We start from the raw sequence: 13,909 nt of genomic DNA on the forward strand, positions 1-13,909 counted from the left end.
AGAGAGAGAGAGAGAGAGAGAGAGAGAGAGAGAGAGAGAGAATCGGAGTCACGATTCTTCCAAGTCCTTTCCACTTTCCTATCCATCTTTGACATTTCTGGGTTTGCAGAATCCTGAACTTGATCTCTTCCTTCAGCTTCACACGATGATCTCCGGAGCTCACATCTTTTGTCTACATCTCCCCTTGGTTTGAAGGATGCTAGCCATGGAGTTACAGCTCACCTCAACAACTTAATTTAACTGAGCCTCCAAACAAAATCACAGGCTAGACTCCGAGGGAAATCTTTAAACTCTCGGCTAGCTTTGTTTTGGAAATTTACAGGGCTTAACTACATAGCTGTGAGAGCATCTGTGTTTTTGGATGCATTGGAAGGTGCTTTATTCCTTGTTATTTCTAAATAGTCTTTGCATGCAGATGCCATACTTCTCTCCATCAATGAATATTTAAAACCTTTTTAGCTTTCTTTACATGAATAAAGCTTCCACAAACATTCCTACAATATGTCTTTTGGGGAACATATGAATTCCATTCTCATATATACATACACATTCATATAGAGAAATATGTACTAGTGTAATTACTAGATCATAATACATTCATGTTGAAGCTTTCAGGGAGCCACACCCTTTTCTGAGAGGCTTGTACCAACTTCCGCTTTTTTGTTCATTATCAGGATTGTCAACCTTTTATTACAGTTTGGGTTTTCTAAGGAGCATTTGGTGATAATCTTGTTGTCTTATTGGCAATTTCCTGGTGAGGAAAACTTTTGATTACGTTTTTATTCATTTTGCTGCTCCCTGCCCCATCTTGCTATTTAGATATTTTCTTTTATGAACCAGTTATCTAAATCTTTTGGCCTTACCCTTCATTCTTCTAATAGTGCCATTAAAGAGGTAATTTTAATTTTAGTAAAGCTTAATTTGTTAAATTTTTCTTTTGGATTAAATTTATTTTGCAAGTTGTCTACTAATCTTTTTATACTTTTGGTCAAAAAGTCCTAACTAAAGAAATATAACATCTTAGATCTTAATGAATTTTTATTCATGTAAATTAAATCTGAATTCTCAATTTTTTTATATGACTTCTTTGAGGGCAAATGTATTTCTTTGTATGTTGCTGCAGCTTCTTGTTAGGAAAATATAAAATTTAGGTTTTAATTCAAAGTTCTAGAAATAGAGTATATACATTTTGCTGTCTATATTTAAAGAACTTGAAAATAATTAAAAAGTTTTGCAAAAAATACTAATAAATTTGTTGTAACCTACATGTTTGTTATTCTAAGAGTTAGTGAAACTATATGCACACACATTTATACAGGAGGAGAGCTTTCTTAGTAAACACGGTGAATGCTTTTGGGTTTTTCTTTTCCATGTGTCAAAAGTTTTATCATAGATATTTCATTGTGAAAGAAATCTAAAGAGAATATAGTGAACACTTGTTGGATCATCAGATTTTTAAAACTACATTGAAATGTATTCATTGGTTTTATCATCCCAAAATAAGCATATTTATGTGAACATATATATGTATATATATATACATATATATGTACATATGTGTGTGTTTCTTGCAGGGTACATTTTATGACATAACTGACTTTAAGCACAATGAATGTACATAAATAGTAACTATGCTTTAAAAATAATAACATATTAAGTAATATAAAAAAGCAAAACACTATTTGATACAGAATAATTTTATTGCAGATTATATGGTGAAAATCTTTCATGTACCATATTTTGTCTTTATAGTTTAGGTAAATAGATAGGCAGGGGTATTTGGTTTCTGTTTAAAACTATCCACCAACCTTAAAGATGTTGGTTTCCATAGGCTCCATACCTTTATGTCTTGCCTTTGGACCTACACCTGGATTTTCTTCTTAAAGGCTTACTCCAATCTTGGCAAAACAGATGTAATTTTTTTTTGCCTCTGTTTTAGTCAATGGAAATATCTACAACAGGTTTTGGAAACTTCTTTTCTGAAAACTGAGCTTTTTAGAATTGTTAGTATCACCAAAGCAAAAAATTCCAACTTGCATTTTGTTACACAGTAAAAGCAGGAAAGGGGGCTGGCTGCAGAGCATAGGAGATTTCCTGAGTCCTTTCAGCCTCATAGGCTATCAAATGCTATTTTTATTATAAGCATGAGGTACTGTGAAATGTTAATGATAATCTAAATAAGAGAAGTAAAACAGACTCATAGACTTAATTATTAATTGAACTAAATCTTTATGGATATGTTTGTTCTGTTTTTAGTGGCTTTTCATGGCCTACCACTGAAAATCAAGAAAGAACCCCACAGCCCATGTTCAGAACTCGGGTCTGCTTGCAGTCAAGAGCAGCCCTTTAAATTCAGCTATGGAGAAAAGTGCCTGTACAATGTCAGGTAAGAAGCACTCTGCTCATAGAGAGCAGCATCCTTTTTGGAAAGAGAAAGTGTAGAATGATATTAAAATCTGAAGTCAATTTTATGGGTTACATCTTCACTACATAACAAGCTAATTAGGTAATGTGTTCATTAGAACTCTAAAGACCCATTTGCCATACAATCACATACTTTAGAATCATTTTAAAGTAATAATTCTCATCTCAATCATTAGTTGCTTTTCTACTATGGTGATGCATCTTGGGTTTGAAAAAAAAAGGGCCTTATTTGGCACCAGCAGCTTTTGAAGGTTCCCATCAGAATGAATGCATTATGTACTTTAGATAGTTTGTAGAAAAAAAAAACCATACAACATTTGGCAAGCAAAAGCAGTACATTAGTTATCTGACAGGCTTTACAGATGATCTATAAGATACAATCATGGACAATTGCAATAAAACTATAATTTTATAAGGCCTAGCCAAGGCTATTATCTATTAAAAAGCCAGTTGTTCTTCAGATGATAATAAAGGGTGGTGCATTCAAAGTGAATTGTTCATTTGCTAGAAAATTTGATAACACATATGTTCATTAAAAACCCTTCGTAGTGAATTGCATGCTTTTACTTTTCGTCTTGGCCTCTAATTGCATTAAAAAAAAAAGTTGGCTATAGCTCTTGATTACAGTAGAGACTTAGTTCTTAAAGGGAGGTGGCTGGAGAACTTAGAAAAATGATTCCAAATTTTGCACTGTTTTATAAGGTGTATCAATTCAAGCTCAGTGCATTAGGATCCAGAAGAATCGTGTGTTACTACAAATGCATCTGCTGTATGCCATCTTTCACATCTGTTAGACTGAACAAGAGTCAAGAAAAATAGGTTGTGCCATCTCATGACACCTGAGCAGTGCTGAGATCTTCTGCTCCTGTTTGCTCTTGAGATTTCTTCTCTCACATGTGGTTTTCACTAGAGGCTCACGAGAGCCTGAAATTGTGAGACAGCTCATTTGAAACTAATGTTTTTATAAAAAAAAATCTATTATAAAAGTAAACTGTGATAGCATACTAAGTTCATGTTAGATGCATTTGGCTGTTTAGTTTTGTTGTTTGCATTTTCTCCTTAAGGTATGTATAACAACACAATTATTTTAACAATGGACAATTTCCAGTCATTGAACCAGTTATTAGGGTGACCAGAAAATCACTGTTTTATATAATATATCTCAGACTAATAAATTAACAGTTGAAGAATTGAGCAACAATTTGAAGGATTTTGTTTTTTTAAAAAAAGACAGCATTTCTCTCAGCTGGTGTATAAAATACATCCTAGAGCTTCCATCTCTCTATAAATAGTAAAATTTAATATAACACCTTACAGGAGGAGAAAGTAATATTTTAGGATAATTAGGTATTTGTCCCTTTCTTTTCTTTCTTTTTGTTTGTTTGTTTGAGACAGGGTTACTACCTGTAACTCTGGTCATTCTGGAACTCACTATGAAGAACAGGCTGACCTTGAACTCACAGAGATCTACCTGTCTCTGCCTCCAGAGTGCTGAGATTAAGGAAATGAGCCACCATCACCTGGCTTTGTTTCTTTTCTTTTTTCTTTTTTTTAATGGGAAATACTCAAGCAAGCTACTTCATAAAAATAGTAGGTTTTTGTTCAGAAACATCAGTAAAGAACATAGGTAAAACCAAACACAAGATATTTGATTTTGGCTTGAGAATTTCATACACAGGTATGATGCATTTTAATTAAATCTTTCCCATATTTGCTCCGTTCTTCCAGTCCCTCTTTTCTCCCCCACCAATTTCCCTTCCCAGTGTTCTTCACATGAGTACAGATAGCTTTAAAGATGGAGTATATCATGTGTCACATACCCCTGCACTTCTGGAAAGCATATTTAATCTTACATATAATTCTGTTGTAGCAATAGAGAAACTATTATACACACATTAATATACAGTAATATTGCTAATATTACTGTTATTATACATTAATCTGAAAAGAAAATATTTCTTTTAAAATATCATTTTTATATATACACTTATGTATGTATATACATACATACTTACATACATACATATACCTTATTTTGAGATCAGATCTGACTGATCAGTACAGGCTGGGGCATAGAACTCAGTGTATAGCCTAGGTTGAGTGACAGAGATTTGCCTGCCTCTGTTGCAATTAAAATCTTGTACCACCTTAACCAGCTTTCATAAATATTTTTATTTGAAGAGCGTATTAGGTACTTTACATGGAAATAAACCTTTTTGATTTCCAGAAAATAAAATCTGATTGTAGTAAGATATTTTCCTTCATTGAAGACATTAGATCAACCATATTTCAGAAAGCCTTGCATTGGAAAGCAATTTAAAGTCATAATATAAAACAAACAGCTTACTGTTTTTGCATTTGTAATTCAGAGTGGAAGTTAGTCTATGATAATAGGATTTTATTCTTAATATTATTTTTCACTCACAATCAAAGAAAGCTTAAATATATCAGAGACATTTTAATTTGCCTCATTAATCTTTATTAGGAATTCAAGGCCAATCATCATTTAATATAAAACATCTAGAAAGGCAAGAGCACTGCCTCGAATTCCAGCACAAATGAAGGCAAATCAAATATGGTCTCTCTTACTAAGCCGGTATTAGGTCTTGTTTTGAAATGTAATAGAGAGGAAGAATGATGATCAGGTATTTAATGATTTAGAAAGGAGCTGTTCCTGAAAGATGGGTGTTGACAACCGACAGAGGTTCATGGTGATCCCCCAGCACATGGGGCTTCCTTAACTAAGTTGTCTGTCTAGTGAAAATGTATGTTATAGATAGTCAAGTCATTACACAATCTCATATGATATTTTCTATACAAGAGCATGGGAGCTTTGAAGTTTATTGATTCTAGAATTAAAAATCAACACTCAAAGGAGTTTAGCGTCCTTACCACTTAGGTCTAAGATAAGTTTTTGTTTTGTTTTGTTTTCCCTAGGATGGGGATTTTTCAAAATTACTCTAATGCAACCTATGTTCTCTTTTGTTCTCTGGGCAGTGCCTATGATCAGAAGCCACAAGTGGGAATGAGGCCCTCCAATCCCCCGACACCATCCAGCACACCAGTGTCCCCACTACACCATGCATCTCCAAACACAGCTCATACTCCAAAACCTGACCGGGCCTTCCCAGCTCACCTCCCTCCTTCTCAGTCCATACCAGACAGCCCCTACCCCATGGACCACAGGTAAGCTCCAGACACCCTTTCAGACGAAAAAAATGAAACTCTCCACTAGTTTCAGCTTTGATGGAGGACACTGCCCATAGCTGTTCCATAAGGTTCATTACCTTACATCGAATGGTTTTGTGATACATAGTCTTACAGAGTATAACTTATTTGATTAATCTGTTTGCTTTCCTTTTCAATGACTATTTAATGTCCCTAGACCCATGACTATGGGTACTAAAAAAGTGCTTCAGAGAAATGGCTGCCCAATGAGTGTCATTTAGAAATGAACAAGGCAAGAAGCACAGTTGGAGCTGGTGAGAGGCCTGTGGCTGTTGACTCTGAAAGACGTTTCAGAGCAATTCTGGAGGAAGCACTTCTCTACTCCATGAGTTAGAACACAGGCTTACTCTATCCAGCTAAATTCATACCTTCTGTTTTGTTCCCCATTACTAGTGCTGTCTAGGAAACTCTTTAACAAGTCTCCATTGGAGGAAAAAGACTTTATCTGAAGTGTGGACTGAGTCGATGACAAAATACTGCCTCCTATGTAACTGTCTGTGTGATAGCCCTGAATACAAACTAGAAAGAAACGTGCCTTACACACCACGATGCAGTATCTGTAGCCTGCATTAGATGCTTCCAAGAGCAGGTGTAGGAATGATGTCATTAGGAAATTCAGAGCTTAGAGTGTCTATTGTCTTTCTGTTTAAAATCTGCCTTTTAATTGAAAAGTTATACAATTATACTCAATGTAAAATTACATTAACAATTGGATCCCCCAAAATTCCAAAAGTTCATCCATGAATGACAACCATAACTGGCTGAGATACATCACTGTAAAAATAGCTGATTTGAAAGGACTCCTCCCAGCCATCAGAGGAAGTAGGTGTACCGCAGGCAAATCTGGATATATAAAGAAACACTTTATACCTCAGTCTCAAATCGAGTTACTCCTTGCTATAAAGAAATAGCATGAAATCTAATTTCCCCATGGGAAACAAAGCCATGTCCTCTCCCTTTGGCTCCCTGTCACCCAGTTCTCCTGAGCTTTAGCTACTAACCGCCTCCTATTGTCTTTCCTTTCTCACTCCACAGACTGGAGATGTATTTAGAGTGAAATACTATGTGCATCTCTCTGTGCAAACAGTTTTGTAAATCCAGATGAGAAAAAAATCCTGTTGCAGGGTAGGCCGTTAAACAGGAGCATCTTGTACAGAACCAGAGAACAAGCAGGGACGGCAAACCACTATCGTTGCTTTTGTCTTCTTCCGAAGACTCCCCCGAATTTATGGTCACCAAGTGCCTGCAATTCAAATGAGCACTGAATTATAGGTTATGTGGCCTGCTCCCTGTGCAGGCTGGCTACCCCTAAGGCAAGGTGACTGCTGAGTAGGTAGTGTGCTTGTTGGAGGTGTTGGGCCAGATCCATTTTTGTCTCCCAACTTGAAGTCCAACAGTTGAGCCTAAGAACAGCCGGCCCGGAACTACAAGAGGGAAGCTCAGGGTCTTTTCCCACTGCCCCCCAACTGAGTTTTGAGCATGGTACCAGCTGGTCAATCCCAGGAAAATCTCCAAAGCCTTATGTTTCTGAAGAGGATTTCTTAGATGGCTCTGGCCAACAAATGGCAGTCCCTTGGTTATAAATGGCAAATTTGCTCTGGGAACAGATCCCTTCCCCAGATAGCTCCCCTTCAGCCCAGGCACCCCACCTCACTCTGGGAACAGTTTAGAGCCAGCTGGCCTGCGTTCTGCTTCCTCTCCTTAGCCTCAGTGCACACCTCAGGCCATCCCTTTGGCACGTCTTCGTGAACCCACTGTGTAAGAGAGCAGTCTATTTTCTTCAGCGTGCTCCCAATGAGTATGCGTATACTGACTCTCCTTACCCACCAGCCCATTTCCCTACTGTCCTACTGCCTCCAAACCTTTTCCTCATTTTCTCTTTACCAATGGTCAGTGGCTCACAAGAAAGACACCCAAACCATACATTCTCCAGCGAAACATGTCCCTGATACATACATGGCCTCTGACAAGAACAAGTACAAGTCACATTGACTTGTAAAGAAGCAAATAGCTCTGCTTCCTTACAATGCTTTCAGTGTGAGCAATATTAGATTCCTTTTAAGGCTTCAGAAGGGAGCCAGCTTCTTATTTTATCTCCAAGTTACCATTTTCTGATTCACTCCTTGACAGTTCTTAATGATAATTTCTGTTTCTTTTTTTGGCTAATGAAATAAGCAAGAGAAGGGAAATGCATGCAGTGCCAGCCAGCCTCGCTGTTGGTTTCACAATATCTGGGTTTCTAAGTTTATTTTGTGCAGGTGTAAATGGAATTTCCATGCTTCTCATGGTAGTCGGGATACCTAGAGTTAAAGCCTGGCAAGGGGTATGCTTCTGAATGCTAAAGCAATTGCTCTGCCACTCTTTGGCTTTTGCCTTATTTTCATTTAACATTACTGAAATTAAATGCTAACTTTCAAAATTAAAGTCTCGGGGATGCTTTTAGTGGGGAGGGTTAATAGGCTAATATTTGCTCATGGATATGTTTTAGAGGTTTTTTTTTTTTTTTTTTAAGCACTCCTGGGGCATTTTTAGAGTACTTTTAAATCTTTAATTAGTCCACATCTTTGTGGTGGGTCAATGATATTATGGATGAGATGCACAGAACAGAACAATTATGTGTTCAGCCAATCTTTATCAAGAAAGAAGGAACATGGGACTCAATTCCAGCTCTCTGCCTAGGCTTTAGAACTTACGCATGCCCTCAACAGTCTGGCTTACCCCAAAACTGTGCATTTTAGGTGGCCAGTTGTGTATGCATGCTTATTTTTTAATCAACTCAACAGCATGGAAGTCATAGGATCCAGAATGTCCTGTAATGCTGTTTGACAGGGCAGGGCGAGTCTTTTAAAAAGAGTCCCCATAATGCCAAGATTTATTTCTTACAAGAACACATTGTTAATTTGGCCATTGCTGAAGAATTTAAAGACCTGCTGATTTGCGAAGAGATCCAGTTATCTTGTGCTTCCTGAATTTCTGAGGGTTATGGAAGGCAAGCCAATAAATAGGTTTTTGTTTGGTGGCTCTTTTCTTTGGCTGTTGATTAGTTTAGTGACAGAATTTAAAGAGAAAGAACGCCATTGGAAATCACATTCTGTTTTCCCTGTTTTTTCTTATGTTTCATTATTTGAGAACCGTTTCTTCCAAAAGCTATGTAAATGATCCAATTAGCTCAAAATTGGTCATTTTAGCTGTTAGAGTTGATATTAATTCAAAGTAGTTGGTGGTTCTACAGCTACTGGCAGTACACCTATCATTGCATACAATGTATTGTTTGCAGTGGATGGTTTAAAGGGGAGCACACGTCATCATGTGATTTAAAACAAACCATAGCACTACTGTTCTAAGAAAGAGTACTCTGAGGCTCATTAGGGCTGTTCATCTTGGGCTGTCTGGTTTTAAAGTGTTCACTAGCAGGTAGGAATTACATAAGTCCTTTAAAGACAACTTGGTGTTACCATTTCATCTGAAACACACTCTCTTCCCCAGATTTCGCCGCCAGCTTTCTGAACCCTGTAATTCTTTTCCTCCTTTGCCGACAATGCCAAGGGAAGGGCGTCCTATGTACCAACGCCAGATGTCTGAGCCAAACATCCCCTTCCCACCACAAGGCTTTAAGCAGGAGTACCACGACCCAGTCTATGAACATACCACCATGGTTGGCGGTGCAGCCAGCCAAAGCTTCCCCCCTCCTTTGATGATCAAACAGGAACCCAGAGATTTTGCATATGATTCAGGTATGGCCATCCTCTTCTGGAATTACATGTAAATCATCTTTTCACCTCTCTTGTTGATTTGATTATGGTTGTCAGACTGGGTGCCGTCTGACCATTAATTTGTAAGTGGCTATTCTGATTTTATTGGGGACTTTCTACAGTTGAGGGTATGGATTATCAGAAGACTTTGGCCTTGAGATGATGATCAAAAAAAAAATAAGTGTCTGAAAATGAAACCACTTCAAAGACAGTACAGTTCATAGAATTTCACTTATACAGAGCAGAAAAATGTAATTTTTTTCTTGATCCTATTCTTTTTTTTCCCTTATATACTGCTATGGTAATGTTATTTAGAAACAATACTTGCGAAGTAATAGTCTTTTGTGGTAGGTATTTACACTTGGTAACTTAAAACAATCATTGGTGTCAAAAATTCCAGTGGTCCTAAAGTAAGAATTCTTACATATTAGAAGGGAACAGAAAATGCATATTTAGGCTTCCTTCACGGAGTTTAGTTTTGTCTCAGAGAGCTGAAAAATCTCCTACATATCGTCTGTCAGAGGAAAGGGGTCTTCCTCAAGGTAAAGAAGCTTAAAATTGATTCCAAATGTTACTACCACGTTTTGCCAACATTTAATTTTGAAACTCAAAAACTTACCTACCTTGTCTCTATTAAGTTTTTCTGTGAAATTGGGACATAAGCTTTTTACACTTCTAGGTATTTTCAAAGATGTGTGAAGTAAGGGCTAATTTTTGTAAGGAGGGCACCAAACACCTGTAAATTTGTATTACTAACATTGTAGCAAGGTCCATAGCTGGTTTTAGATGTGGAGATACTTGAGTGGAGTCCAATTTCCTTCCATCTGGAAGTGAATGGACATCTTTTATGAAAGAACTATTGTAATAACTGCTGAGTTCTGCTTAGGGGACAGAAAGCTGCTTCCAGGTTTTATTGAATAAAACAATCTGCTTTATTGTGAAGGTCTCTTAGAGTTCAGCACAGGGGTCCCTGTGACTTAAAGGCTCTCCCTCAGTCTCCATCCTCACAGGATCGGAAGGGAAAGGACTAAGGGCATTGGTTACTCAAAAGCATGCTTCAAAAAGCATGAAAACACAGTAGTTTCTCAACAGCCTTGAATTTTCTGTTTAACTGTTGCTCTTAGGGCCTGAGTAGATTCTGCTCAGTCGCAGTTTCTCGAGGATAGAATATCTATTTGTGGCTCCTGCCAGGTCTAGAGGAAAAAGGCAGAAGCAATGATCCTTCAGTTTGTATATTAGGCCTTGCTAGTTCTGGGGTAACATTAGGCCAAGTGCGAGGAGAACAGGTAAGCTTGTCTCTGCAGAAACATTGGTTCTAACCAGTTCTAGGGTTAATTTTAAGAGGTTTCATTAAAAGCTAAGTTTGAGCTGGGCTTATGTGTTGTTTTCAAAATATGTTCTAAAAGAAGCAAAGAACAAATACCTATTTTTTTTAGATGATTTACAGTTTAGAAAAATTACTGATCTTATTGGGTGAGGTTGGGCATCTTGGGAGCTTTCTAAATTCTTCCTAGTGATATGAGTTTAGAGCCTCTTCATATCTGCTCTTGGATTTCCATAATTAAATACCTTGAAAGCCAATGCTTGTTTCTACTGTAGAAACATTTCGGTGTGAATTTCCAATTCTGTTAATGGCTGTCATGGTAATCTCTAGCTATTGTTAGTTTGCTGCAGTAAAGCTTAATTAATTAATCAATGATTTAAAGAAGCCACAGGTGGAAATTATGTAAGTTAGTATAAATAGTGGAACTTGTATAATATGTTGAAATTTTTCTGTTTTGCTGTTGTTAAACTTACAATACTAATGGAGTAATGTTGAACGTTTTTGTGATTCTCTAGTTTGTTCCACATGTATCTTCTCATGTTTATATCGCAAACACATGTATGTATAGCATGGAATTAAGCATTTATATTTGTGAACCAAGCAGGAAGAGATTTAAGGATTCTAATGAGGCAAACATTTAAAGGGTGGATTTGTAAGAGGTAACTGAATTTCCTATGGGTCAAATATAGTGTGGAGTCAGCCGCTGTGTGTGCCTCAAAAGGTCACCTTTTGCCACTAAAATTTAAGATAAACATCCAGCATCCTATCTTAAAAGCGTAGCTGTCTTTTCTCTTTTAAGTGTACCATATGTCTTCAACTGGCTTGTAAAATACTACTTAACATTTGAGAGATATTGATTTCATGCTATGCCTTCCATAATTATATTTTAAAATGGCATAGTTACACAACACTTCTTAATTCTAATCTCAATGTTGCCTGTAGGATTCAACTATTTGTATTTGAATAGTTAAATGGTAAAGGTTGAACATGTGGGTATGATTTAAAAGGAAGAGCTTTGGGATATGATTTAGAAGAGATTCATTCATTAATCTGTGGATATCAAAATACATTTTGCTGCTATGCAGTTGGTCCTTTGTATGTATCACATATTATGACCGACAAGGATGATCTCTGGACATATTGTTTGTCATTAGCTCATTCATCTTTCCTGAGAGCAAATTAAATAACCTTTTAGGAACTCTAATGTATTTATCATTGAATCACCACTTTCTCTTTTTCTTATCGGTTTTGAACTTTTAAGAAGTACTTTATGTGCGATTTTTAAACAATATAAAAAATGTGTTTTCTGCATGAGTTGATGTAGACTCTGTGATTTGAAGTTATCACTTCAGAGGGATTCTGGGATACTTTATTGCTTAATTCAATGTACTATAAATGTTGTGACAATAAAAGATGTCTTCAAAGAGAAAAGACAGCATGATTGTGCTCTAATAAAATCTGACATTAATTATGACATGGGAAATGGTAGGTCTATTAGTTATAATTATAATTACAGGAACGCAATTTTAACTGCCGAATATTTAAGATAAAAAATTCAAAATATTATGTTATTAGAGTAGAAATCTTTATTCAAGGAAGGAAAGAGGGGGGAAAGTTGGATCAGACAGAGAAGAGAAAAGAACAAGATATTGAAGGAGCTAACTTATTAGGCCATACAGTGTGACATAGTTACATCATGGCAATATGTTGGAAAGTTAATGCAGTCTATCTACTCTGTTGATTTGTTTCTCTTCATTAGCCATATAGTGCTGTGTAAAGCACCACACAGGTTTGTTTGTTGGTTAGTTGCATTCTAAAATTAAGTGTATATACAGCACTCATTGGACAAGAAACCATAGAGAGTCAGGATATGTGGAATGCTTCATTTGGAATGTATAAAAGAGTTCCTCTATGCAGCCTCCCACTTTTATAAACCTGTTTGTCCATTTTTGTAGCTATCTATGTCAAGTTAGAATGCCAATGAGACAGAGATTTTATTATTCATCTTGCTATGTAACCGCAGTTGGCCTGGGTCTCACAGTATTGACCAAGTTAGCCTTGAATTTATCACAACTCATCCTCCTCAACCTCAGCAGTACATGATATACACACACACACACACACACATATACATACATATATATGTATGTGTGTGTATATATTTATAAAAAAACTTATTGCTCTGTTCATGCTTTTTCATTGTATTTGTTCAGAATAAAGGGGACTGTGTTACAGACTTTTGCATTGTAAATGAGGTAAATATTTACCTTTATCTGGATGAAGAACTTCTATATGGTTGAAGGCTCTCTCTGAGATCCAGGGGTTAGAAAAGCATTGTGTTTTCAGATTTAGGGCTATGCTTCCCTAGTTTAGGAAATCACACTAGCCAGGGGTCAAATTCTACTCAAATTTTAGATGGTAGCTGCTAGAAGGTAGCAACTTATAAGACCTCCAATCCTGTAAAAGACTAAGTTTTACTATCTTTTCTTTTCTCTTACTTTTTTCCTAACAATTTTACTACAATTTTTTTTTTCCTTTTGAGACAGGGCCTCACTATGCAGCCCTACCTGGTTTGGAATTCACTATGTGAATTTGATGAATTTACAGATATCTGCCTCCAGAATGCTGGGATTAAAGGCATGTGTCACCTTGCCTAGCTCCTCAAACACCTTTAAGAATTGAGTTTATCAGGGCTGGAAAGATGGCTCAACTGTTGAGAATGCCCATTGCCCCTGCAAAAGATGTGGATTTGGTTCCCAGCCTCTACACTGCAGTTCACAATTGCCTGTAACTCCAGTTCTAGGGCATCCAAAGTTGTTTTCTGGCTTCCATTGACATCAAATACACATATGCTGAACATACATCCATGTAGGCAAACCCTCATACACCCAAAATAAAAAAAAGTAAATCTTGAAAAAACATGAGTTTATCAAAGTTTACAAGCTGTTTATAAAGTGCTACTGGCATGTGCTCAATAATGATTAGAAAAAAAAGACAAGCAAATGAATAGCTCACTAGCTCCAAGTCCTTTGTATGCAACTTGATTTTGTCTGAGCCGTCTTACCAGACTTCAGTCTTTCATGTTGATATCCTGGTATACAGTGCATACAGTCGAACTGGACCAAAAAACTTGAGACTTCTATCAGCTAGGTTAATTTTTACAGGAGCAAACCTGTGGGGT

At 36.7% G+C, this 13,909-nt stretch overlaps 1 protein-coding gene across 6 annotated transcripts in view; it reads left to right on the forward strand.

Moving 5' to 3' along the window:
* Nucleotides 1-13,909, forward strand: part of Etv1 (ETS variant transcription factor 1) — an 89,518-nt gene that overhangs the window by 46,012 nt on the left and 29,597 nt on the right. For all 6 annotated transcript variants that reach the window (XM_031355743.1, XM_031355745.1, XM_031355742.1 and 3 more), the window contains 3 exons: nucleotides 2,257-2,386; nucleotides 5,422-5,610; nucleotides 9,139-9,386. In XM_031355743.1, coding sequence (XP_031211603.1) covers nucleotides 2,257-2,386; nucleotides 5,422-5,610; nucleotides 9,139-9,386 — 567 coding nt within the window. The remainder of the gene's footprint in view (nucleotides 1-2,256; nucleotides 2,387-5,421; nucleotides 5,611-9,138; nucleotides 9,387-13,909) is intronic.

Source organism: Mastomys coucha, unplaced genomic scaffold (genome assembly GCF_008632895.1).
Source record: "Mastomys coucha isolate ucsf_1 unplaced genomic scaffold, UCSF_Mcou_1 pScaffold6, whole genome shotgun sequence".
NCBI classification, from domain to species: domain Eukaryota; kingdom Metazoa; phylum Chordata; class Mammalia; order Rodentia; family Muridae; genus Mastomys; species Mastomys coucha.